The sequence below is a fragment of the Lonchura striata genome, chromosome 14 (assembly GCF_046129695.1).
Source record: "Lonchura striata isolate bLonStr1 chromosome 14, bLonStr1.mat, whole genome shotgun sequence".
NCBI lineage: Eukaryota > Metazoa > Chordata > Aves > Passeriformes > Estrildidae > Lonchura > Lonchura striata.
Window position 1 is genome coordinate 1,735,226 of NC_134616.1, and position 25,311 is coordinate 1,760,536.

The 25,311-nt window shown below is 41.5% G+C and overlaps 1 protein-coding gene across 4 annotated transcripts in view; it reads right to left on the minus strand.

Annotated features, from left to right (window-relative positions):
* Nucleotides 1–14,922, minus strand: part of DIAPH2 (diaphanous related formin 2) — a 169,538-nt gene extending 154,616 nt beyond the window's left edge. For 2 of the 4 annotated variants that reach the window (XR_013340783.1, XM_077786469.1), the window contains exons 1-2: nucleotides 14,723–14,921; nucleotides 48–80 (exon numbers count right to left, since the gene is read on the minus strand). Coding sequence is in view for 3 of the 4 variants with exons in the window: in XM_077786469.1 (XP_077642595.1) it covers nucleotides 48–80; nucleotides 14,723–14,839 (150 nt within the window). In the remaining variant the exon portion in view is untranslated. Of the gene's footprint in view, nucleotides 1–47; nucleotides 81–14,722 lie in introns of all 4 variants that reach the window. The other 2 variants (XM_077786470.1, XM_077786471.1) reach the window with 2 other exon arrangements.
* Nucleotides 14,923–25,311: the final 10,389 nt, after the last annotated feature.

Genomic DNA, 25,311 nt, shown 5'->3' on the forward strand with positions numbered 1-25,311 from the left:
GCAGCGTGGAGTTACCATTGCAAATTAAGATGCTACAAAGACCTTACCACATCATCTGCCAAAGTTTTTATTTGAATATTCTATTAAAAAAAAACAAAAAACAACACACACAAATCAAAGAAAAAAAGACAGTGTTACCTACTGCTTTAGAATAAAGGAGTTTATTTCATGTAATTGAACATTAAAAACCATTTGAAATTTCACTAATCATTCTAAAATACTGCAGGCAAATGGAGATGGAATGTCCATTTTTTTCTGTGAAAAAGCAAGCAGGATCCCATTGCAGCCTATGCTCTGGGTATGGAATTTATGCACCTGAAGCCTGCAGAGCTGCAGCACCCCCAGTACTGCACAAAGGAGCAGGCAGGGCTCTCCAAAGGGTTTCCAAAACAAACAAACACAAACTCCTGGTATGGAGTGTGAGAGCAGAGCCACGGGGCTCTGAGCTCAGAGCTGAGCACTGCCCGGCCACCTCCCTGTGCCCAAACTTCTGCAGCCCCTGCCAGCTGCTCTGGCCACTGAGCCACGGCAGCCTGCACGTGAACTGCCTGAAACCCCTGAAATGAGGATGCACAAAGCACCCTGCCTCCCTTTGCCCTGTCACTTCTTCCCAAGCAGGAACACCCTGCTGACAACAATCAGCTGACAACAATTCTTATTCACAGCCAAAAAGCCACCCACGTCGCACACCAATATCAGCAGTCATTATCAAGGAAGCATTTGGTTCATGAACTTTGCTCAGCTGACACATGAATAGGAGTTCAGGTCTAGATCTCATGGGGGGACAGAATCTGAGAAGCATTCAGAAATCTGTGGGACAGTGGAGAGGACTGACCCCAGCTCACAGGTCAGTCCTTACACAGTCCCTTGCTCATTCCCTCCCAGCAGGATTATGTACCCAATCAGAAGTACAAAAGCAAGAAAAACTTGATGGTTGAGCTATAAAGACAATGTAATTACTGATTGGAATAAAGAAAATAAACAAAAGCAAGAAAAACTTGATGGTTGGGATATAAAGACAATGTAATAACTGATGGGAATAAAGAAAATAAAGAAACAAATAAAAAAGCCATCACTTGGCATCAGCAGGCCAATGCCTACCCAGCTTCTGAGCACCTGATGATTTGGAAAAACTGCCCCTCCCCACCCTGCAGCCCTGCCTTTAGTGCCCAGCATGATGTGATACGTTTTGGAATGTCTTTGGTCACCGTGGATGAGCTGTCCCAGCTCTGTCCACCCTGCTCCTGGAGAGAGCTCACAAGAAGCAGAAATCTGGAGAGTGGGAAGGGCTGTTCAGCAGAAGCTGAAGCACTGGGTTCTTTCTGCCAGTGCTTTTTGCTCACAAATCTAGGACACAGCACCGGATGGGCTGTTCTGAACCAGCTCCACCTGAGCCTGACCCAGCACAGACATCTGCACATCCAGGGGCTGACACCAACCTTTTATCTTCCAAAGTGCCACATCTCAAGGCCCTCCTTACACCTCTCCTGTATTCCCCTCACCCAAACTTAGTATAGAATTTATCATCTTGAAAGCAAAACTAAGATGTCCACTTACCACTCCTTTTAATTGAGATTACAGAGAAAAATGAAGTAAAGCCTACCCCTGTTTTTAATAAAGAGACAGCCAGGCAAGCAAGAAGTTTGAAACTCCGTATGTATTTTAGGAGCTACTTGAATGAGAACTTTTTTTCCCCTTCTCATTTAAGTACTGTCAATCTCTGCCAGAAGCTGGAACAGGATCATCTACCCCATCTCTACACTTATATTGCATTTGTCACTCAAACTCCTCTGGGCAAAGTACAGAATACTAAAACAAGATAGCACAGTGCATTTTTTCAGACCCCACAAGCACTCTTCCCAGATATCCTTCTGGTGCACAAGCTCCACTGCTGCCAGCAGCCACTCGAGATAAGCAGCACATTTAACAGGTAGGAGAGACACTGCAAGTAGCTGGAGGCAAAGTCAAGGCAGTTCTGTACCCACAGATCCTCACACAATTTTGACAATCTCTTGTACTAACAAAGAAATTGCACTTCCAGGCTGATTTCAGAACATAACCCAAAAGTAGTTTACCTCCCTAGGAGGAAATTTAAGATATTGTAGATTCTGTAGTCCTCTAGCATTATTCTTTCTGCCATCTATGAGACAGCCAGAGCAACACAGGACAGAAAAATCTATACCTGCCTAGCTTGTTAAATACACTGAAGTCCCTGTTTGCAGGAGCAGCCCAAGGGAAAAGGCTTCACAAAAATCCGAGGAAACATTTGCAGATAAGGGATATCAAATTAACATTTATACCTATAAATACATATACAATTTAAGACAGCTGTAGATCATCCCACTCTCCTAGTTATAATATCAAAACAAACGACAGAATTTCTTCAGCAGCTGTACCAAAGAACTATTTCCTACTGACTGACTTAATTCTGTACTTAGAAGATCTCAAAAAGCTTCTCCCTTTCAAACACAGCCTTTCCAGTCCATCCACAATTAATATCATTTTCTATTCACTCTTCCCAGTCTTCGTTTACTCTGTGTATCTGGCTACTTTCAGAAGTACAGACAGATCATGACAAAGCACACAAAAATAATAGCATATACTAATGCACCTGCACCAGACAATTCCTTTATCTCAAGAGGTCTCAGTCAAGTTAATATTCAGAGTAATTGAAATCTTGCATATGAAAAAAAATAGAAAGATATTTGTGGATCACTACATTTCCTGATGCAGAAATCACTGCTTCCTCATGCAAACAATGTCACATTCACAGAATTCAATTACTTCAGGTGATTGTATCAACTTTTAATACAAAAACTCACAGCAAGTCTACTTTTTTATACCTTTTTCTAACTTGCGTTTTAATAAAACCTTCCAAACCACTTTAGCTGCCCTTGAGTTGTACACTGAGGTGCATTTACATGGGTTGATTATATTTAAGTATTACTTTGCCATGTTCTTAATTGTTATGCTCAGGAATTTCACTCTCACCACAAAAATCAAATCAGCAGTAACTCCCAGATCACCACATGCAGAATGAACAATGATCAGCCGGGTAACTTCTGAATTTAACAGCAATTTTCTCTCCACTGCCCAGGCAAGCCATGGTGTGCTGGAACACCCATTTCTGCAGCCAGGCTGCAAGCTCATGGGGCAGCTCCCACAAATCTCATTTTCTAGGGGCAATAACCAGAAACTTGGCCTTCTCTCAACTTTCATGTTTTATAGGGTCTGTTTTGTTATTTGTTTGGGGTTTTTTGTTTGTTTTATTAACTGAGCTGATATTGCTGTTTTCTAAAACTTACCTCGACTTCAACACCTGCAAAAGCCACAGTAAAACTCCACTCAAGGACAAGAGCTTTTTAATTTGTATGCAAGCAGGAAAGGAATTACTTCCCACATGAGCACCTGAACCCAGGGAGTTTCAAGGGACAAACCCCAAACTGGTTGATATTTGATGTACAAAAAGTTGTCTGCATCTTGAATCGAGGTCTTAGTCACAAAATAGAACTCACTCCTACAACCTCTGTTCTTCAGAGAATGAATAATGTTCCCATTAGACAATTTAACCATCTGTTAACATATTCAGTTTTGCAATTAAATCTAAAAAGGCACCTAGGAAATGGTGAAAAGATACCCAAGCTATAAAAGTTGATGTGCAGAAACCAGGACTACACACTCATTTAGGCCTTTCAAGATCTTTAGCCATGATGAAGTATACATGACATTTTGTGAATTATATTTTTACTAATTTTATTACTAATGTTTGCTTTAGCATAATATTTTTCACACTTCAAGGAGCATTCACCATGCTTTCAGAAAAACCTTGAAATGACTGTTGTAATCCATCTGCTTTCTCAAAAACACTTGAATTGAGCAATACCAATGGTTTTGTTACTATTGTTGTACATTTACATTTGGGCTATATGACACCATATGGAAAAAATCTTGTTTGCCTTGCAGCTGCTTGCTTCACAAACTCTTTGAATGTGCATTATTCAGCATTTTAAAATAAGGTTTAACCTAGAGTCTGAGCATGGAGGGAAGCATGGGGCTGCCAAAATGCAGATGGAGAACTGTTGGCATCCCTGAGTCAGGGCAGGATGGCACCACCTCCCAGAGGGAAGCTGCCAGCTCTGCCCAATTTCTCCACCTTTTCCCCCAGGAGAATGACCATCCACAAATGAGCAACACTCCAGAAATAAGTCAGACAATTCCTCATGCTAAATAAAGCCCGAGGGTCACCCAGGCTGGTAAATTATTAGCAGCAGAGGGCACCAGTCCTTAATCACCTGCTGGGAGATGCCTCAGCACTGCTCCCAAACAGAAAGGGAGAGAACACCTGCCAGAGGCATGGGAATCATATCAGACAATTCCCTCACAAATGTCAGGGGCTGAGGTTTTGCAAAAAAAGCAAATTCAGAAATTGAAACAAATAAAATCACTGTAAGCAAACAGTCAATTTCATCAGCTTTGTAACTGAAGATACAAAAGGAGTTGAGGAAGACATCTGAACTTTTATATATATATATATACATATATAATTTGAAGCCCAAACTGCCATCACCATTTTGAAAAGTTTGTTTCAGACAATGGTATCTTAGTGCTCATTGACACATAAGCTTTAAAAAACAGAAGAAAATTACAAGCTTTTTTCCAAAAGCTGCAGTTCCATGTCAGTCTAAGCCCATAAAATTGCAGGGTGAGAGACACAGGGCAAGGGTGGCAGCAGGACACTCAGGTTAGACAACTGCAGAAACACCTGCCAGTGCAGAGGCAAATGAAGGAAGTTCTGGCATTTTCCAGAGCCACAGCTGAAATTCAAACACTTCCCATCAAGTCTCCACAGCAGCCAGTCCAGCAGGGTTCACAGCCCTGCTCACAACTGCAGAACTCCCCACCCAGCCCTTGTACAACCAGGACCTGGCCCCTGCTCTGGTCCCTGGAGATCCTGCAGGACAGGATTGCTTTGAGCATCCTGAAAAAGTGCCTTGTGGAGGTGCAGCATGCTTTTCATTAGAGACAGCATGATTTCATGACACAAAAACAGTCTCTCCTCAGAATGCTCTAGAGCTTTTACATTCCTCACTTCAAACTATCAACTGTTTGCTGTTAAAACTTTTGCAAATTATAGACTTTGGAATGAGCCAAGCTGCTTTCCTGCAGTGTGCCTACCAGAACCACGCTCAGCACTGGATCACTGCTGCTTTTCAAAAATGTGGTTGACTTGAGCTTTGAGTTTTTAAAGAACTTTGCTTTTGCCTTTTTGGTATAATATTGTTGTGAAGTACTTCTGAAATATTCTGGAACAGTTAAAAGAAAACTATGTCAAAACAATCCTGATATAGTAAATGCAGACTTTATCTCAATTTTATGCTGAGATACAAGCAGTGGGATTGAGCTCTTTGCTTCCATCCCAGGGGCAGCACAAAGCAGTTTTTCTGATAGCAATACTTGATGTGCACTGAATTGCTGCTCACCTTTGGCCCCTGCTCCTGGCCCTGCTGGCTGCAAGTGGTGAGCTTTTCATCCAGACACTGGGGAGCTGCTGGGACTGAGTGGGAGCTGTTCACAGCTCTGAGGTGGGTCAGTGAAGAGGAGTGAAACAAGCCTCCTTTTATGCCTCACCTCCTCAAGAAACACCTTTTCATCGTGACAAGATTCACCTTTGCTCTGACTGAACTGCAATCTTAGTTTTTACCCTTTTAACCACATCACACACCTTGAACCTGAAATTAATCTTTTGTCGTAACCTGTTTTCTCTCAAGAGGAGCAACTTGACAGATTTGGTTTGAAATTATCTTAAAAATTGAAGCAGAAACTGCTTTGAGAAATTTATTCACTCTAATACTTACACACTTTTTTTTTATTTTATTACTTGCCTCCTCTATGACAGTGTATGCAAGGACAGCCCAATAGCCCACAGGGAGAGGCTCAGCTTCTGTAAACTTCTCTTGTTCTATGCAGAGATAGATTTGGTTAGATTTTTCACTGCATGCTGGTGGTTTTGTAGAACCTCTCTTACTCTTGTGGGTAGAGTAAACACTGAAATAAGTGTCAGACTCCATTTGGATTTTCCAACCAAACCATTTGAGAAGTTAAACTGGCAGAATGCATCTGTTGGGAGAGGACTGATACACTTAAAAATAAAGCAAAACACCCACAGGAAGCTGCAGGAGCTTCCTTGGATACTGGGCAATTCCTTGAGGATGGAACAGAGTGCCTTTGATAGCCTTGGAGAAAGTGAGAACATGTGTAGCTGCTTTGTTTGGGTTGTTTTGTAAGTAGTAAGAAAACCCAACCAAGCAAAACACAGCCCACAAACAAACTGGCAGCAGAAGGGGTGCAGTGAGCCAAGGAGCTGGAATTCCTTGTGAAGAACATTCATTTTGTCTGTACTCAGCAGACTTGGAACACAGTCACAGGGATCATGTCAACAACTTCTTAGAATAATGTTGTCTGTCTTCCAAAACAGACCTACTAGTAAAGAACAAGTACTCAATCAGAGCAGTATTTGATCCCTGCATTACAATAAGTTGATGGTAAAGCCACTTTTTTCACCCTTAATAATAAATGATGTGATACTAAAACTTGGGAAAATGAGTAGTGCTGCTTTCATAGCAGGGAACTCTGATAGCAGTTCCTCCCAGAACTGAAATTCAAGGTTAAATAATTTCCACGGGCATGGACCATAATGTACCTCAACAGGCAAAGAATCCTGGGTTGAACAATGTACAGCTGCTGTTTCACTCTCGAGGTCTTCCTGTTCTCTTCCCTATTCCTTCCTGTTTATAGCAGCATCCTTAGAAGATAATTTTTCCTTTGGGGAAATAGGAAATGAAGCACCATGTGAACAGAGAGGACTTACATTGTATTTAATAATGAGGAATCCCATGGTATCATTTGACTTCAGTACAAGTGAGAGTCCTTATTAAGAAGAAACTGGAATTCAGGACAATTAAAGAAACCTGTCATAGATATGGAGAATCTTATTTTCTGCTAAAGGAGATAAGCAAAAACAAAACAAAACAAAAAGTTTATCTTAATATTAAAGTGTTCAATGTGCTTTGGCTACCCCAGAACACTCACATGAATCTTATAAAGGTTTTTTACAAAACAATTCTATTGAAATATCAAATGTTAACTGATAAGATTACTGCTTATCTCAGAAGGCATTCAGCAATTAGTCTGAATCACAGAACACTATAAACTAACTTTAATGGATTTAGGAAGCCTGCCCTATCCACCCAAGCTTTGTCTGAAGTTCAAATATGAATGCATATTAAAAATACAAATTGCCTTTCTGGTTTAGAGGCAGAAACTTTACCAAAGCCTTCTGCTACACTCTTCACCTTTCTAGTCTGGGAACATCTCCACCAAGCTACAATAAACTGGAGGGTGAAAACAAAATTCAGTGCTGTGAATTTGTTACTGTAAAATTCCCTTGGGTGTGTACAAGATGAGATAGCAAAGGTACTGTGTGTGCCCCAAGAGGGGCAGGATGAAGGATGGCAGCGAGCTGAGTTCCTGTGGCAGCTGGGGAACTTGGCCATCCAAGGTGGGGTCACCCCTCAAGTTCCAGCCTTTGTGCTCAAATCTTTTCAAATCATTTACCCACTGAATGTGGCTGGCACAAAAATTCAAACATACATGGCATCAGTGCATATTCTCAGCCTGATGTGCTGTTGTTTTTCTTTATGGAAATTCTTCCCTGTTCTAATGCAACTGGGACATACAACCACTCCAATTCCTAATAACTGTCAAGTTCTCATCTACTCATGTACTCACACAATTACAAATGCAAACATCCAGCACAGCTCCATTATGAAACCAAAGTACTTCAGAAGTTACTCTAATTTAATAGACAAATATAATTCACAGCAAGAGAAAGAACATGAAGAACTAAAATGCAGACAAGAAAGCTGAAAACTTTATACTGTATAAGAATTGACAGCTTATATTCTGTTATTAGGGGCTAGAATCTAATGAATCTCACATTGGCTTTGAATTTGTTCCTGACAAAGCTACAATCATTAAAAACACTAAACCACAGGCATCCTTAAAGGTCATTAAAACAACCATCATTAGCTCTCACCATCTTAAGAAGGAGTAATGAACTGCAGAACTAACATTTTTCCTGACCAAGTACTTATTTTGTCTTGTTCACCATCCCTGAGAGGAGATTGAATTTATACAGAGCCACCTGTGAACACATAACCATTTGTGACAAAAAGGTGTCCATGGGGACATTGAATGTGTCAGGTTATTTTTTCTCACCTTTATGCCTGCACACGTAGTATGGTGCAGTTTGTTTATGTGACTCCAGCCAGGACAAAGTCATTAATGTTTGACCAGCTAATTCCTGAACAAAGAACCAAGCCTGTGTCCCTCAAACCAACCTGCACCCACCAATCCTGCAATTCTCTCAGCCTTTGGAACCTAAAATTACAGCTGCTGCTCTCCTGGCTGAAGAGCAACTGTGCTGCAGCACCAGGGGCTGGGATTCTACAGCACTATTCCCATTGTATTTTAAATTTTTCATTTAGAAACTTGTTCTAAACTGCGAGGTAGCAGTGCTCAAAGTTCCACAATCCTCAAGCAAGTTCTTCTGTATTTATTCTGACTCAAAGGGACAAACTAAATAAGTTAATGGGGTCTTGTTATAAAAAGAAAAGTTAATATTTCTACAATAAGTAGGGCAGCAGTAAGTGTGTTAATATATCTATTTACACACACATAAAAATCACTGAGGAATACAAGGCAGTACTTTTTCCAATGACATTGTTTTTAATCAGTCACTTTAACATTTTCCACCTTCGAAACAAGTTTAAGCTGCTACAAATTGAAAATATTCCTAGTAACACTATGCAAAGAACACTTGCAGGCAGCAGACACATCAGACATTCACCATATTCATCATTTTCTCCAACACCCTCTTGTCTCCAAGGATCACTCAACGGAAGGGAACACAAGCACCACCTCGACACTGCCCTCCCCTCACTCTCCAGAGTTTCCAGCTTACATGGGAGGAGCCTGTATCCATTAGAAACTCTTCAGAACATTTTGCCTTACACAACACAGAAGGTGCAGTGACATTACACTATGCACTACGCCTTCAGGCCAAATATTACCACACCCAGGTGAACCAAAAACCTTCAGGAGCTGTAGCAAACCATAAAATTCCCATGTGTGGCTTGTTCCAGAATTGAACTTCCAAGATTTCTCCATATCTATAAGTCAGAAGTCCATGAATTTGATCATGATGTACATCACAGTATCATTTCCTGGACACAGCAGATCCTTCCCAGATCTCTGCTGCTATCACACCGTGCCCCAGCTAAAAGTGATCAGGAGAGGAGGGCAGAAAAGCAGACACAATTCCATTGAACTGGTGGATGGACTTTAGACAAATTCATACAATAGGAGGAGTTATAGCATGCCACAACTCCAGTCTCATTGGTTCTAGCAAATAAAGAAGAGCAAATAGTACAGCAGTGGTTCTGACAGGCTCATTTCATGACCTTGTTTGTCCCACTGCCACAAAAAACTTGTCAGCAAAGCACCAAGGGGAGCAGGGAGAGTGCTGGAGCCCACACTGGTCCCTAGAAAAGCCAATTCTTTACCTGGCACCCCTTTCTCCCATACAAATTATTGTTACCAGGTATAACATATTTGTCAATAGCAATTCCCATTAAAAGCTCCAGCATTTGCCTAAACATCAGCACCAAGCCTGCCCGACCTCCCATGTCAGCAGCAGTGCAACAGAAGTTCCATAAGACATTAATTTTACTCTTCAGTAATGGTTGCACCCTTGATAACTTCTGTCCTGTTTTAGGACAAATTTGGGAGAAAAACTGTGTGCTTCTTCCCCCCTTTTCACTCTCAGGACCATTCTTAATGGTGCAAAACTTATTTCTGGGTTAACCAGATGAATGGGGATATAAGCCTCAAAGTCACCCCAGGACAACTTCACTTGCTGGAATATCCTGATTGTGATCTAGTAATACCAAGACTCTTTTAGAACACAAGCATTTTGGTGCACTCCTTCCTCAAGCAGACACCTGAAACAAGAACTCTCTGCAGGCATGCACAAATTTCACTCAAGAGACACTATGATTTCAAATGTAAGCCATTTGATTTGATTGCCAAAAATCTCTGCTCATCCTGACTCATAGTTCACGTATGCAGTACTCGGATATCTAAAGGAGTCATTCAAGAAGAACACTGCTTTTTTTGGATTTTGGTGGGTCCTGCAGCACACAGTCTGTCTGACAGGGATTGATAGGCACAATTTAAATCACTTCACTGCTGCACTGATATGGGTGATGCGACATATCTGGGAAGTCTCTCCCAAGCACGTTAAGCTTATTTCTGTTTTAAAGTGACTTCATAAAAACTTTTATCCCAGAGTTTGATGCCAGGTTATGGCACATTAGTCAGAATGTTGAGTTCCTAGGTTTTCTCAAAGCACACGAGGTTTATAAGACTTCAGTGTTAAGCACAAACAATTTCTGCTTTTAAAACAAAATATGAGATGCTCCTTGGGTGAATCACCAAATCCACTTGCTCTCCAATTAAGGGAGCTCTCTCTTTCCCTAATAATTTGTTTTGCAAGTTACACAACATCTTTCTCCTAACCTGATTTCAAAGGCCACATCACACTCGGAAGGCAGCCCCTTTCAGAAGTGTGGTTTGTAGGAAGTGGAGAATCCTGCACTGAACAGCTCCCACACAGACCTGGAGGGAACCTGGGGGTAAAGCAGCATGTGTCAGCATGGCCCTCACCACCACGTGCTTCTGCTAATCCTAAAGTGTCAGGAGATATTAACTGGAATTAAAACCACCACCAAAAACTACTGGCCACGTTAATTTCTAGTTAGGCAGTGCTCTAACACTCCCAGAGCATCCCAAATCCTGTTACAGCACCTCTCTTCAAGCACTGACTCACAGAACCACAGCTGTTGGAAAGGATCTCATTCTTTTCTCAGGGCAGCCCAAACTCCTGCCCAAAAAGCAGGGTCACCCACCAAATTCACATCAGCATTCTAAAGACTATCCAGGTTCAGAACTTCAAAACCTCCAAGAACAGAGATTTCAGTGTCTCTGACCAAAAAATCCTTTCAATCATCTTCCCCTTTTAGTCTCCTCTCCAGCTCCTTTTTATGACCTCTGTCTTCCTTTCTTCTGCCATGAACTTCTGTCAAAAAGTCTGACTTCAACTTCTCAACCAAAATGATGCTCAACCTTGGGAAGCTACGCCAGCTCCGTCACACCAGAGCTGCCACTCTCAAGCACTTCCCATTTCCTAGGTCCCTGACAGAATTATCTATTTCCCATGTGACTGAAGCGTGGAGGAGAGCAAAGAACATCTGAGTAAAGCATTAACCAACAGAGGAATCCCAGCAATCTCCCTGACAACCTTAATTTAGTCTGTTTGCCCTAGCAGAACAGGCAAGATTTAAAATAAGCAAATTAGCATGTTTGCAAACCCATGGAACTGCTCTCTGCCACCTCCTGCCAGCCTATTCTCAGGGCTGACGTGAGATCAGATGATTGTTTGCCAAAACAATCTAGATTTTTTTCTGCCCATTTCACTGTAAACAAGAGTGATGACAAAAATACCAGTCACTTATTCCAATCTCTAGTCCTTAAGCCATTAAAAAAAAAAGAGGAAAAAAAAAACCCCTAAAACCCCAACCCAGAGCTCCTCAGCTGCAGTTGAGTCCAGGTGCTCTTAATACTGATATCAAACTTCAGTTAAATACTCCAGTTCACACACTACTACTATAAAAGCTGGAACTAAATTCCCATTGTGCACCTCAGTAACATTCAACAAATTGTATGAAACCTGAACACATCTCCCAACCACCTAAAGCAGAAAATAAATGAATTAGTAGTTCTGATCCAGCCCATCATTAATTATTTGTGTGTGTATATGGTCAATTGTCTTTCAGAGAAATACTTTAAAGCATTGTTTTCCTTCCCAGCACAGATTCTCTCTCAACAGCCCAGTCCTACTTCCTGTCCATCAGGAAAAAGTGCCACTGATCAAGCTGCAGCCCTTAAACCCCCCTCCAGACAAACCATTACACTTCTGCAGGCCAAGCAGCACTGCACACCTTTTAGTTTCAGATGAAGAGAACAGGGAAATCAAAAACTTCCACCTTTCTATTCTAGTTTCCCTTCCCTCGGGATAATGACTTCAGTTCCTAGCCCTCTGTCACCTAGAGCCATTTTTATCACATAAAAATCATTCCTCTGGACTTCTTCCCAAGGATTTGTCTAATTTCAGCTCCTGTGCCAGGAACCTAAAATACTTTCTCCTCTGTGTGTGGCTGCACACCCTCTCCCAGCAAAGCCTTGCTCAGCACTCCCCTGACGTGTGAAATGAGTTCTGGGAGGAGGCACAGTCCTGCCAGCACACTGAGCTCCCTGAATTACACCCAACACATGACAGGGAGTGCAGGTTGATTCATCTCTGTAACTCCAATGAAACCCGATGAATTGTAAGTTACAGAGATGAACCAAGGAAATCTCCACACCCAGCTGTGAGGAACTTGGTATATGAGCTCAGTGACAACTCAGCACAGCACAAACAGCTTCCCTGCCCCAAGTCCCAAACACACCTTTATCTTGCACAGAAGAGAGCAGCGATGAGGTGCAGCTAAGAGTGCTCTCCCAGTGCCTGAAGACACTGCCAGCTCCAGAAGCAATTCCTCACTCAAATTAAAGGCAGCAAAATGTCATAGGATTACTCTCCTGTATAATGGATGAAGCTTTTCCCTGATTACAGGCTTGTTCTTCCCTTACAAACCCGTGGTAGGAATGGATAAATCTGGCTGTCCAGTCACCTCAATTGAAAGCACACCTGAATCCCACCCTTCTTACTCCTTCAAAGTAAATCTCAGTTCATGTCAGGTTTATACACCATTTTTTGCACATCATGTCCAGAGTGAAAAAAATCTGCTTTCCTATTCAACCCACTCACTCAATTATATCATCTAAGACCATTCACTTACCCCACAGAGCAAAACTATCTTTCTGAAGGCTCTAATTTGAGCAACATATCCCTGCTCTGATCCAGGGTGCTGCTGGACTGCAATCATCCACCCCCTCAAGAAACAAAAGTATACTGCTCTGAATGAAATCAAATATTAACATAATGTTCTTTTTTCCCACTCAATGGAACAATGAAAGTTTATTCTAGTGATTTTAGAATAGCTGAATAGACCATGAAGTGGAAATAGTCATCCTGTTCAATCCAATTTTGAGCTCATTTCACTTTGATTTTTCAAATTATGTGTTTCTATCAGAACAGAGTTCTCTTCTGCTAGAGCAAAATTCAAATTTATGTTCACAGCTTCCAACAGAAGCACTTCCCCGAGTGATTTTTGAATCAGTTCCCTGCAGGAATCTCCAGGCAGCCTTCTTCAGTACTTTAGCAGGAAATAGTAGAGGTACTATAAACAGACCCAAAAGTATTGTTTATACAAAGTTTATCCTATGCAAGGAAACATGAATTTGTTTCCAATAACACCATGAAACAAAACAAGACACCACATCTGCTTATCTTTTGCCAAGATACACTTCGTCACTTTTAATACAAGCACAGTTCAAGTCATTCATGAAACTGTCATCCTCTGAAACAAGGATAACTTTCAGTAACTTTTCTATGCCTCAGTGTTATATATTCACCAACTTCCCCAAACGCTAACTTCATGCTCAGCACAAGGAAAACAAACAAAACAAGAGAAAGCCCCAAACAAACAACAAGAACCCAAACTGCAGTTGTCAGGCTAATTATCTGCAAGCTCGATACTCGCTAAAAGGAACACATGGTGGGAAAACTTCAATACTCAGTTTCACCTGCATCGGGGAAAGCCCTTGCAACAGGTTAAATAAAGTTTGCAACTTTAGTAATCTCTCCCAGGAGAAGACTCGGGGTGTTTTAAGTGCCTGCTACAGTGTTGCTCTTGGAAATACAACCCAGAACTGAGCTAAATTGGGCAGATTCAACACGTGCAACTAACAAATGTAAACAATAATGGTAAACACTTTCACATTAGCTGGTTTTGCTACTGCAGCATTTATGAACTGTGATACAACCCAGTGATGCTGCCTTGAACTCCGCCTGTATTTTCACTTATCAGGTCTGCCAGTACAAAAAAAAAAAAAAAAAAAAAAAATCAAAGAGCGTATCCATAACGAACAAACTGCAGCCCTAAAAAGGATTTACTTTTAAAAACCATAAGGCACCACCCAGCTTCCTAAATAATTTTCCCATGAAGTGAGAGGTTGGCAAGCACGTGGCTGGCATCCTGACCAGCGGCGTTCTGGATTGTTCAGCCGGAGGCAGCCGCGCCCCGGCTGTGCGGCGGAGCGGGGCAGAGGTTGCGGGGCAGCGCTGGCGCTGGCGCTGTCGCTGGCGCTGTCCCTGTCGCTGTCCCTGTCGCTGTCGCTGTCGCTGTCCCTGTCGCTGTCCCTGTCCCTGGCGCTGTCCCTGTCGCTGTCGCTGTCGCCGCCCGAGCGGGGGAACCCCGCGAAGCCGCAGGGCCCGGGCACGGCAGCGCGGCCCGGCCCTCGGGGCGCTGCCTCGGCGGGAGCCCCGCAGCCCGCACGGAGCCTGCCCGCGCCCCTCGCTCCCCGCGGGGAGCGGCGCACCGCGCTCCCTCCGCCTCCGCCTCCTCCTCCCGCTGCCCGAGCCCGGCCGTCCGCCGCTCACCAGCTTGGGCTTGTTCCGGCTCTCCTCTTCCGCGGCGCGCCCGCCGCGCTTGGCGTTCATCCTGCCGGAGCTCAGCGGCTCCTCGCCGCCCGCGCCCGGAGCGCCGTGTCCGTCCATGGCTCGGCGGGGCTGTCCCCGGACCGGGCCGGGCCGAACCGAGCCGAACCGAGCGCTCACGGCCGCACCGGCCCCATGGGCCGCCCCCCCTTCAGCGCCCGCGCCCGCTCCGCCCGGGGCGGCGCCGCTGCCCCGCCGCGCACGCGCACGGCCCGCCCGAGGCACCGCGCCTGCGCGGCGGCGCGCGCCTGCGCCCCGCGCGCGGCCGCAGCAAATGGCGGAGCCCTGAGGGGCGCTCCGGGCCGCGGGGCCGTGCAGAGCATCTCCTCCTCCTGCCGCCGGCCCAGGTGTCCGCAACCCCGGCTCTCCTCGCCTTGGGCGCGCCCGGGATGCGGCGGCCTCAGCACAGCCTGCCCAGAGCACCTGCGGCCGCCCCATCCTCACAGGCGAGGATTTCTACCTCATACCGACTGGAAACTGTGAAAAATTCGTGTTTTATGATTGGCTTTTCGCAAACGTTACAATGAGTATAATATGTGTAATGTTAGAAAGTTATGCTGTATTAATTCTCTTAGTTTTAGGTTTTAAAATAATGTTAAAATAGAGACTATGTATGTGGGGGGAGCTTTTTTGGGTTTTTTTAGGAATGAGATACTCGCTTCGAAGAACACCTAAATCTTCCAGAGAAAAGGGATTTATGGTTTTCTTATCAGAAGAAGCTAATTTCTTCAGGCCTTGCTCAGACTCAAATTCACCTTGGGGATTAAAGGAAACAGTTGACATACAACAGACAGAGTTCTTGTCTTAAATAGAATGTATGCATAACCATAAAGAATATATGAACATGCAACAGGCTATTGCTTTTAAGGTTATTCCTTTGTTCACAAGTTATGCTTTTCATGACTTAAGTGTCCGAGAGCATCTGGACGTCCATAATTCTTTACTTTTTATTGTCTTGTAATTGTCCTAACTCTAAACTTTATTACTCTAATTGTATTACTACTTTTATAACCATTTTATTATTATTAAACTTTTAAAATTTTAAAAACCAATTGATTGGCGTTTTTCACAGAAACCTTTGCTCTTCCAGCTTGAAGCCATTCCCCTGTGTTCTGTCTCTACGTGCTCTTGTAAATTGTCTTTGGTGAAGGTTCCCAGCAGTTCTGGAAGGCCACTTAGAGCACCCCAGTGCTGCTTCTCTGTTCTCCTGCTCAACAGTATCGGACTCATCTACCCATGGCTTGCAGCAATGAAAAATTGCTTAAACATTTCTGTGGATTCCAGAATCCCTTCGGCTGAGCCTCGCTGTGTGAACTGAAGGACCCTCAGGATGCTCTGTATGAGCATGGACAGAGGAAAATCATGGGTCACACGTCTGGTGATTAAAGGCATCGTGTTGACAGATGTCTTCAGCTCAGTTTTTTAAAGAAAAATACAACATTTTGTGTTAGTATACCTGAATTGATACCTGCTAAATTATGTTGAGAAAGCAGTTATGAACAACGTCATGATCTGTTGTTTTGGTGTGACAAGGGCAATGCATTCAGATATAAATTTATCCATTTATTGACCTCTAAGAGAGAGTCCCAAAAGGCAAACAAGACAGAATAGTGAATTTCTGATCTCTGTCTAATACATAGTGATGCAAAGCCTGAGATTCAGGGGGCTGTCTGCATATCTTGCGACTCTCTGAGATTTACCTGAGTACTGGAGGAAATACTTACAGTTTAAATCCAGCAATGCAAACCTGCTGGTAAAATCTGACAATACCAGCTTTGAAATAAATAACAGCTCTAAAACTGGCAGGTGTCTTGAAATCAAAGTAGAATATCGGCAGCAGAAGTTAGGAGGCTATAAAATAGACCAGCTCTGTCTAGATGCTCTGTTCTAAAATTTCCTTTGAGATTCATCTCCTCCTTCCTATATAAATCCTTTTTTCATTCTGATGATTTTAACAATAATTATTTGGACATAGTTTATGATACCATCTTATACCTAAGTTGAAATTATTAAATTAATCAAGTAATCATTAACTTAAACACTTATTTGCAATGGCAGGCAATGTAATGTTATTTCCAACTACATCCATTTATAGTTTACAGGATATCATTCTACAGAAACAGTTTAGCAGTGGTTAGTTAAAAAGAAATGCTCAAATCTGTTTTTTCCTTCTTTTCAATTAGCTCTAATTACCATTTTGGGTTTTCTCTGCTGTCTCTATTTTTGTGTATTAAGCAGCACCCATATCTGGGGCATGAAGTTCAGTCAGTCCACATTCAGAGAAAAATTTCCAACAGCCTGGCATCTGTGTGCACAAATTTAAGAGTTTTTAAACCAAATTCTGTAGCACTGTTTGTTCAGCATAACTCTTAAGGGCTCAAGAACTTTTTGTCCTTAGATTTTCTACATTTGCCACAATGCTCCTCATACTGCACTTGCCAACTGTTCTTCAGTAAAACCTTTACACTAACTGACCTCAAAGATTCAGGAGAGCTGGCACAACATGCCAAAAATAATTTGTGGTGTGAGTGAGAGCAAGTGGCACGTGTGGGAAATCGAGAGAACTGAGCAAATGTAGTCAGGCCTTGAGGTAATTTAGTTTTGATGGAATAAGACTCAGATCACATTCTTGACATGAGCAAAACATGAAAAAAAGCACTGAAGGCAGGTGTGGGGACACCACACATCACTGCAAACATCACAGGGGATTTGCTGTTTCAGTGCTGGCACATTGTAATGAACGTACCCTTGTCTGAGTGATGGAGAAAAGATGTGCAAGCATCAGGCTGCAGCTGCATCATGTGCTGAAAAGTCAACCCACAGCTGCTCTTAGTTCTCCTTCCTGGGTTTGCCTGCTCTCCTGGGACAGATAGCTGCTTGCTTAACAGAGTTATTTCATTTTTTTAACTCTGATTTACAAATGCTTTGCAAGTCTCCATTTGGAGATTTCAGCTGTGGCTTAAAATTGTCTGTGTTGTACAAAACATTGCTCCAGGATTTGCTGGAGACCTGCTTTTGAAAAGCTTGCCATAGATCAAGTGTCATTAGATCCACTTCACAGCCTCCTCAGCAGAAGTTAAAGCCTCTTGGTTTGTTTTTGAAAATGTTTTTAGTCATACTGCTGCATTTTAGTGTTCTTCCCCCACCCCACTCCAGTTTCCAGGACTGAGAAGCAAATATTCCATGTATGAACTAAGGAACTTTATGACCATATGAACTCTGCAGGTACTTCCAAACAAAAGGAGTGAAGAGAAATAACGTAGCTGTCCCAATCAGGAGACATTTACAGGGAAAAGCCCCTCAACACCAAAACGAAACAAACAAAAAACCTTCCAGAAAACCACAACTCTGCCTAAGGCAGGCAGACAAACCTCATTTTGGCAGGCACTGCAATGCAGCATTTTGGCTCAACTCCGAGAGCAACAGTGTGGCCTGAGGGTGGAAACGAGTAGTTGTACAAACTGTTCTTAACTTGGCTTCATCTCTGAAGCGAATGGATTTCAGAACTATTTATTCCAAATATCATTTCACAACACTGCAAACGTGTAACTCCAAAAAGCTGCTGCTCTGTAGGTGCTGACATTTCTCCTTCTGTGTAATCTCAGTCCCATTCAGTCACACAAGCACAGCAGCTCACAGAGATCACACAATTACCTGACAGCAAAATGATCAGACACTGATAAGCATGAGGCATTCTGAGCATCCCCAAAACGTGCATCATTTTCTGTCTGAGCTGATGAAACCCGCCTTTGAGGATGGCTGGCTATCGTAAATGCAGGCGAACCCAATGGGAAGAAATGAGGATGTCTGACTCAATTCAGAAGGCTGAATGATTTCTTTATTATAACTGTGCTAAAATACATTAATATACTATATAAAAGGAGGATACTAAAACTACATAATACTTTCTCTGACTCTAACTCTCACCCAACTTGTGACCAGAGTCCAGCCTCAGGTGGGTTGGATTGGCCATCAGGCTCAAACAATCCTCACCAGAATCCAACCAAGCAATCACATGGGAAACACAAGGAGCAGAAATAGAAATTGTTTTCTGTTTCATTTCTCTGTGTGCACCTCTATGAAAATCCTGAGAGGGAGAGAAATGTGCTTGCCACAGCTGGCTAACCCAGCAATATCAGACCTTACAGCTCTTAACACTCTCCCTCTAAACAAACCAAAAGTTCAATCATGCAGGGTTGCAGAAGGCACTCATTCCAAGTACACCCTAAAAGGAAAACTATTCTGGATGTATGAGAATTCATAATTCAGTGGTAGAATTTCCATTTGCCAGGCAAGGCATAGGCTTCTGCTTGAAAAGTGTAGTTGACAAATCAGCAGAGCAGTGATTCAGTTTTCAGTCCCTGGGAAATGTTCTGTTCTCCAGAACATTTCTAGAACTGAAGAGGAAAGTTAACAGTGTTGGAGTCTTTGTCCTAACTGCACTGGAGGGAAAAAAAAACAAGAAAAAAGTAATTACTCTGTATGCTACCAGAAGAGAAAACACAGTATTTAACTTAGCCACAAACAGGAAATGTGTTGCTAAGTCACCCAGCAGTACATCCGCAGCTTTTCATGCAGAAATTCTATGTCATTAGCACAACCACTGTACCACAGAGAACACACCACAGTCCTTCCCCTGCTCCTGGAAGCTTTTCTCTCTTCTTGATCCCTGTCATCACTGCAATGTTTACTCTCCTGTCTCTTCCTCCTTTTTGCAGTTTTAGTTGGAATCGATTTACCTCTAGGAATTTTTTTAAAATTCCTGAATTTATCTTCATATGGAAATCAGTCTAAGCTTGTTTACAGTGCATGAGAATGTGGTAAATAACAAGAAAAGCATGGGGTTGAATAGCTTATCTTAACAGGTGGGAAAATAGGATTAGAAGTATTAACTGCTAAGCAATTAAAATAAATGAAGAGCGTTAATTGCATATGAATAGATAGTCTCTATTGACAAAATTACTTCACTTTCTAAACAATGCTCTCTGAGACTAGTTAATAAATATTATTTATTTGCAAACTCAAATCCACAGAAAATCCAGTCACTGATAATTCAAAGGATTATTTGTTTGCTAAAACTTCATTTAATCTAAACCATAATTTCCTGGAGGCAATAATTGAACACTGCAGAATGTTTCTGTAAATGAAGCCACAGGAAGTTACTATCACACATATAAAATTTTTTTAGTGATTGGAAGGTAAATTAAAACATCTTACATTAACCTTTTAACAAATGTGAATTGAAACCACAGCTGATTCTGAACATTCCTTTAAATTCCACTTCAACTTGACTCACTAAATCCAGCTCTGATTTAAATTCTAAAGCTGGATGAGCTATACCATTTTAAATGATGCTGTAAATATATGTAAAAATATGACATTTACTTGTGTCAAGGCACTTTTTTCATAAAATTGAATAATTGTTTTAATCTGAAAAAAAAACCATTAGAGATTTTAATTTACTCCAGGCCAGACTCCCCTAATACTTAGGAACCAAACCATCAATACGGTTTTTAGGTTTATATTTTCCAAGTGATACTTCTCTGTTACAAGCATTTCCCCTCCTTGAAGGAATGAACTGATTTAGATGAATTGTCTTGTCACTCTTTTCTCCATTTTGAGCCCCCAGTCTATAATTCTAGCTCCCAATGAGGTTTGTCTTCTCCAAAAGATTTTCTGCTTTCAGGTTTTCAGAGAGCAGTAAGAAAACATAGTTCTTTCTCCATTCATGCTTTTTAGAAACAAGGAATGTATAAAAAATAGTACAGGGTTATTTCAGAGGACTGTAAAAAATACAGAAAATTATTTTGCTTGATTTTGGACTTTTCCCACAAGAAAAACTAAGGAAACTGCTGATACGTGAAGTAATGGTAATTAGTTAATAATTGATTCTCTTTTTTCACTTTACCTTTCAAATATTCTATTCCATAGAATAATCAGAACTTTTTGTATTAGTACTTCTATTTTTTTCCCAACATTTTATATTCTAGGACACAACTGCTCAATGTTAATAAAGCCCATTTATGTCTCATAATACTTCATGAGTTTTCTTCCCAGCATGAAAGAACTGGAGATGATCTGTACAGAGAGAAAACAAAAATGTTAGCATTGCCACTAAACACTGTAAACCATTTTTTAAACATACAATTATTATTACTCATATGTTCTAACCTACCTTACAATTTTTAACAATATAATACATCTTTTTGATTTAGAGTCAAATCCCTACAGTAACTGTGGATTTAAATAGAGCATTCAAGGTCTCAGCAAAAGCTACTCGTTTTTCATTCTTTTTCTGTCATCTCTGGTGTTTTAGGCACCCAGCACCTTTGTTTTGGTTGTCTCTGACAGTGCAGTTCTGTCATTGCCTGCAGTTCTGCAGAAGGAAACTGAAAATCTTCACACTGGGACTTTTATTTTCCCCTTGAAGGCTCCTGGAGGTTTTCCTCTCTGTTCTGCACGTCCCCCCACGGCCCCATGGCTGAGTTCTAAGCTTATCTTGCTGTAGGATTTTCCTCAAATTGTTTAGAAAATATCTTTTGATGTTCGTATCTCAGAGCACAATTTGCTCCTCAAACATGACTGAACAGTTCAAAATAAACTCCTTTCATTTACCACAAGGCTTCCCTTGACCACATTCAGCACAAGAGACCTTTCTATTTATCCTGCTTTTGTACATCTTCACAGCTTTTCACAAAAACTAAATACCACAGCAATTTTCTTAATAAACCACATTTCTATAGCTGCCCAGGGCCACTCAAAGCACGACAGAACCAAACTGGGCATTTAATGGTCAGGCTGGGAACTTTCCTACTGTGTTTATTTTGTTTGCAAAGAAAGCTCTATCACAGTGTCTATAATTTCTGTACATGATACAAACCCTAACAAATAAGAATTCTACAGTGCAGGGAATAAATAATTATCAGTGAAAAGTCTCTGTCCATAGCCCATACTTCAACAAGCAGATTTCTGGGTGGAAATAAAGTTCATTTTGTTGAAATAATGCACATGGTGAAGGCACTAGTAACACTAATGAAGAGCTTCCAGGCAGATGGACAAAAATAGGTCTGATTCAAGCTAAAGATCATATTACAAAATCTTTGTTCCAATTGTTCAGTGGAAGAATAAGATAAAAACTTGTGGAATGTTCACCCATGGTCATTGCCTGTTCGGCATGTTAATAATAGTTACATTTACTAGAAAGAGATGGATTTTTACTTTGTATTTAGCTGTTCTGCCCTGTGGGAAGCACATATCATTGGGGGTGTATGGAGGGACTTCCATCCCCACATCTGCACCAGAGGTTTTCCATGGCTATGCTAACTCCACTAAAGCCCATTTTTGGGGACAATAAATGGATACATTTTACAAGGGTGTCCTTTTACAGGAGCTAACAGTGGGATTATTTAAACAGCATCTTTCAAGGTGTGATGGTATGCAGTGGTATGATCCAGTTATTTAGTATGTAAACTGATTTTATTATATAATTTCATCATGTTATTTAAAAGACTGAGTTAAATACCTTGAAAAGCAGGTATTGCAGCTTTGAGGAATGAGAAGAAATACACTCAGCAGGAATGCTTTTGGTATACTCGCTATGTTGATTTTGGTCCTCTCAAAATTTGGGTTTAACTTAAGAGTCTTTAGTAACTTTCACTGAAATCAACTGCATGTTTATCTTTTCCAAAGGAAAAACCTGGCTCTGAAATCAAATATGCATCCCTGTCATCCTGCACAGTTCCAGCAGGATGGGACTGTGTAAAATACTGCGGAAAACAAGGATCTGCTCTTCTTCTACATTTTTGGTTTGTTCTGAATTATTCTTCTTTTTGTGTCCGTTATTTCCTTAAATATTGCTCACACTAAACCCACTTGTGAAAAGCAAAATTCTGGAACCCGTAATCAAAATCCTTTGCTTGTCCACTTAGTCCTTTTTATAAATGAATGAAGATGGCATGTGCTAAAATAGTGAGAAGCAAGATTAACTCTGATCTCCTGCACATGCACAATTGTCTATTTTTAATCACACAAGTGGCTGAAGATGGGTTTGAGGCTCAGCCCCAGACAACACACATTAGACTTGATTTAGTGTAAGAAGAAGAGACTCCCAGGGTAGCAGTGGTTTGTATTTCCCTCACTTTATCCATACAAAGTGGATTGGCTCAGCAGCCTTAGCAAATTTAGTGATATAAAATTAATAATGGAAAATAAAACAATAGTTCTCTGCCAGGTCAGTGTGCTGAGCCAATCCCTCTGCAGGAACATGAGCCCCAGCACCTGGCAGATGCTTGTCCCATTGCTTGAGGCATTACAGAAAGGTGACACAACACTGCAGTGGTAGGGATGGGACCAAAAATGCAAGTTTGCTGTATAGGAGAATAGAGGTTCCATTTGCAGGAATGGTTATTATCCATTTTCTTGAAGAACCTGATGTTTCTGAGGGTCTCAAAACTTTAGAATAGAAATGGTATAGAAATCTGTGGATGGAATTCTCCAAGGAGAATACAGCAAGAAGAGAGTGTTAAAACCCAGAGGAGAGAGCACTGTAATCTTGGCAGCCAGCTGGAGAGAGGTGAGACCATCCACAGGAGGCTCTGAAGGAGAACCAGGAACAGCAAGAGGTGGCTGTGTCACCTGCTGAAGGTGTCAGAGGGCACAGGAAAGGTTTCCCAGCTGTACCAGAAGGTCACTCCAGGCATCACTGAGTGGTTTCTCTGCTGTCTAAAGGAGTAGAACTAGCACAGATCTCTCTGCCCCTGTCTCTGCTAGAATTTGGGGGTTCATGGATATCAATGGTTGGGGGGATTGGTCTCTTTAAATTCTCCAAAGGCAATTTGAACCTCCCACCCCCAAATTAAGGGCATGATTTTAACAACCTGAGGACAGGGGGAAGCATTCACACTTTGAGGATTGCTTCTGTGCAGGTAACAGCTTGCTGGGTTCTGAAGATTTTGCTGTAAAGTTTCTTTTTTATCTTTTTCTATGTATAATTCTGCTAAGGGAATGTTATTAGCTGGAAGTTGCCTCAAATTTTATTTGGACTTTAGTGACACTTTAGAATGTTAGGGCTGCTGTGAAAGGGATTTGATTTTTTTTGTTTCTGCCTGTTACCCTTTCCTGTCGTGGTGCTTTCCCCTGTGTGCACCATATACTTATGTTAAGGGAATTGCAAAAGTGAGCTGGGTTAAAATTTACCTTGTTTGAAAAAATGGATGATTTTAGTGGTAAACCACAGTGTTCCTCGATTTTTTTTTTTCCTAGCAATACAAAATGATATTTAGTTCTAATTGGCAACTGGCTAAACAAGCCCTGGCTGCAGTGTGCTCCAACAGGAGAAGGCAGAATAAATCTTGATACAGAGCAGTGTCCAAAATTCCCTTTGGCTCAGCTGGAGGGACAGAGAGTGACACCACAGGGCTCAGACTTGGGACTGGTGAACTTCTTAAAAATATTCCTTTCTAGATTTGCTTTCTGATAGAAAATTCAGTAATTCCAGGCTGCAGGGGTTCAGGTTTGGGATGAGGAGTGTTTGGGAGGCATCATCTGAGAGAGGTCACCAAATCCCTTAATGCAATTCCATTGGCACTGGTTCATGGGTGGCAGACTCGAGGTAAAATGTTTTGACTCTATGAATTTTTAGATAAGGGAGATGACATCATTGTGAACAACTCCCAGTTTCTAACAACTGAGAGGTTGTTTTAAGTTTCATAATGGGTTCTTTGGTTAATTGGGGATCTTGGGCTTTGCATTCATTATGTCACGCACCCTGAAATCCTTAACAGTACATTCCACAGATTTCAGTAAAATCTTATTTGTTATGATAGGAGAGGTAATCAAGTAAACATTCCTCTGCTGCTAAATATAGCAGCAAGCTTCTTATGAGTCAGAGTCCCAGCAGATAATTCTGCATATCAGTGAAAATTCCATTGGCTCTCTGTCATGTTCCCTATGGGAACAAACAACAGCTTGGATCTTGCTTGTTCTTCCCAATCCTGGAAACATTTTGCAGTGCTCACTGTAGTGAGGTTATGTTTGTAAGGGACCTCCCAGCTGCATCATGTAATTGTTCTGGAGCACAACACACAGCAGACTTGGAGATTTACAATCTTATAGCCATTGTTGATTAGTAATTAAGCTTTCAAGTATTCAAAAATACAATTTCCATACTCAACAGCAGTTAAGGGCAACTTACTGGATAAACACATCCAGCGTTTAAACAGTGATAAAAACATCCAAAACTAGAAGTAAATAATTTTTATAGCAGTTTTAAAAGTCTTTGGATGATGCAGGTTTTTAGGTGGGAAAAGTGTATTGTAAATAAAGTGGTAGATAATACTAATTTTCATAATTTCTTCCCAACTACAATAACTTGGGGAAAAACTTCCAGTTCTTTGTACATCACCTGTCCAGTACTTTTCCCTTTTTTAATATGATCTATGAAATACAAAAGGAGCTGTTCAGCAGCAGCTTGTTAAACTTGTTAAATGTGATTGCTATGTTAATGTCCAATGCTTAAATTTATTTCTGCATAA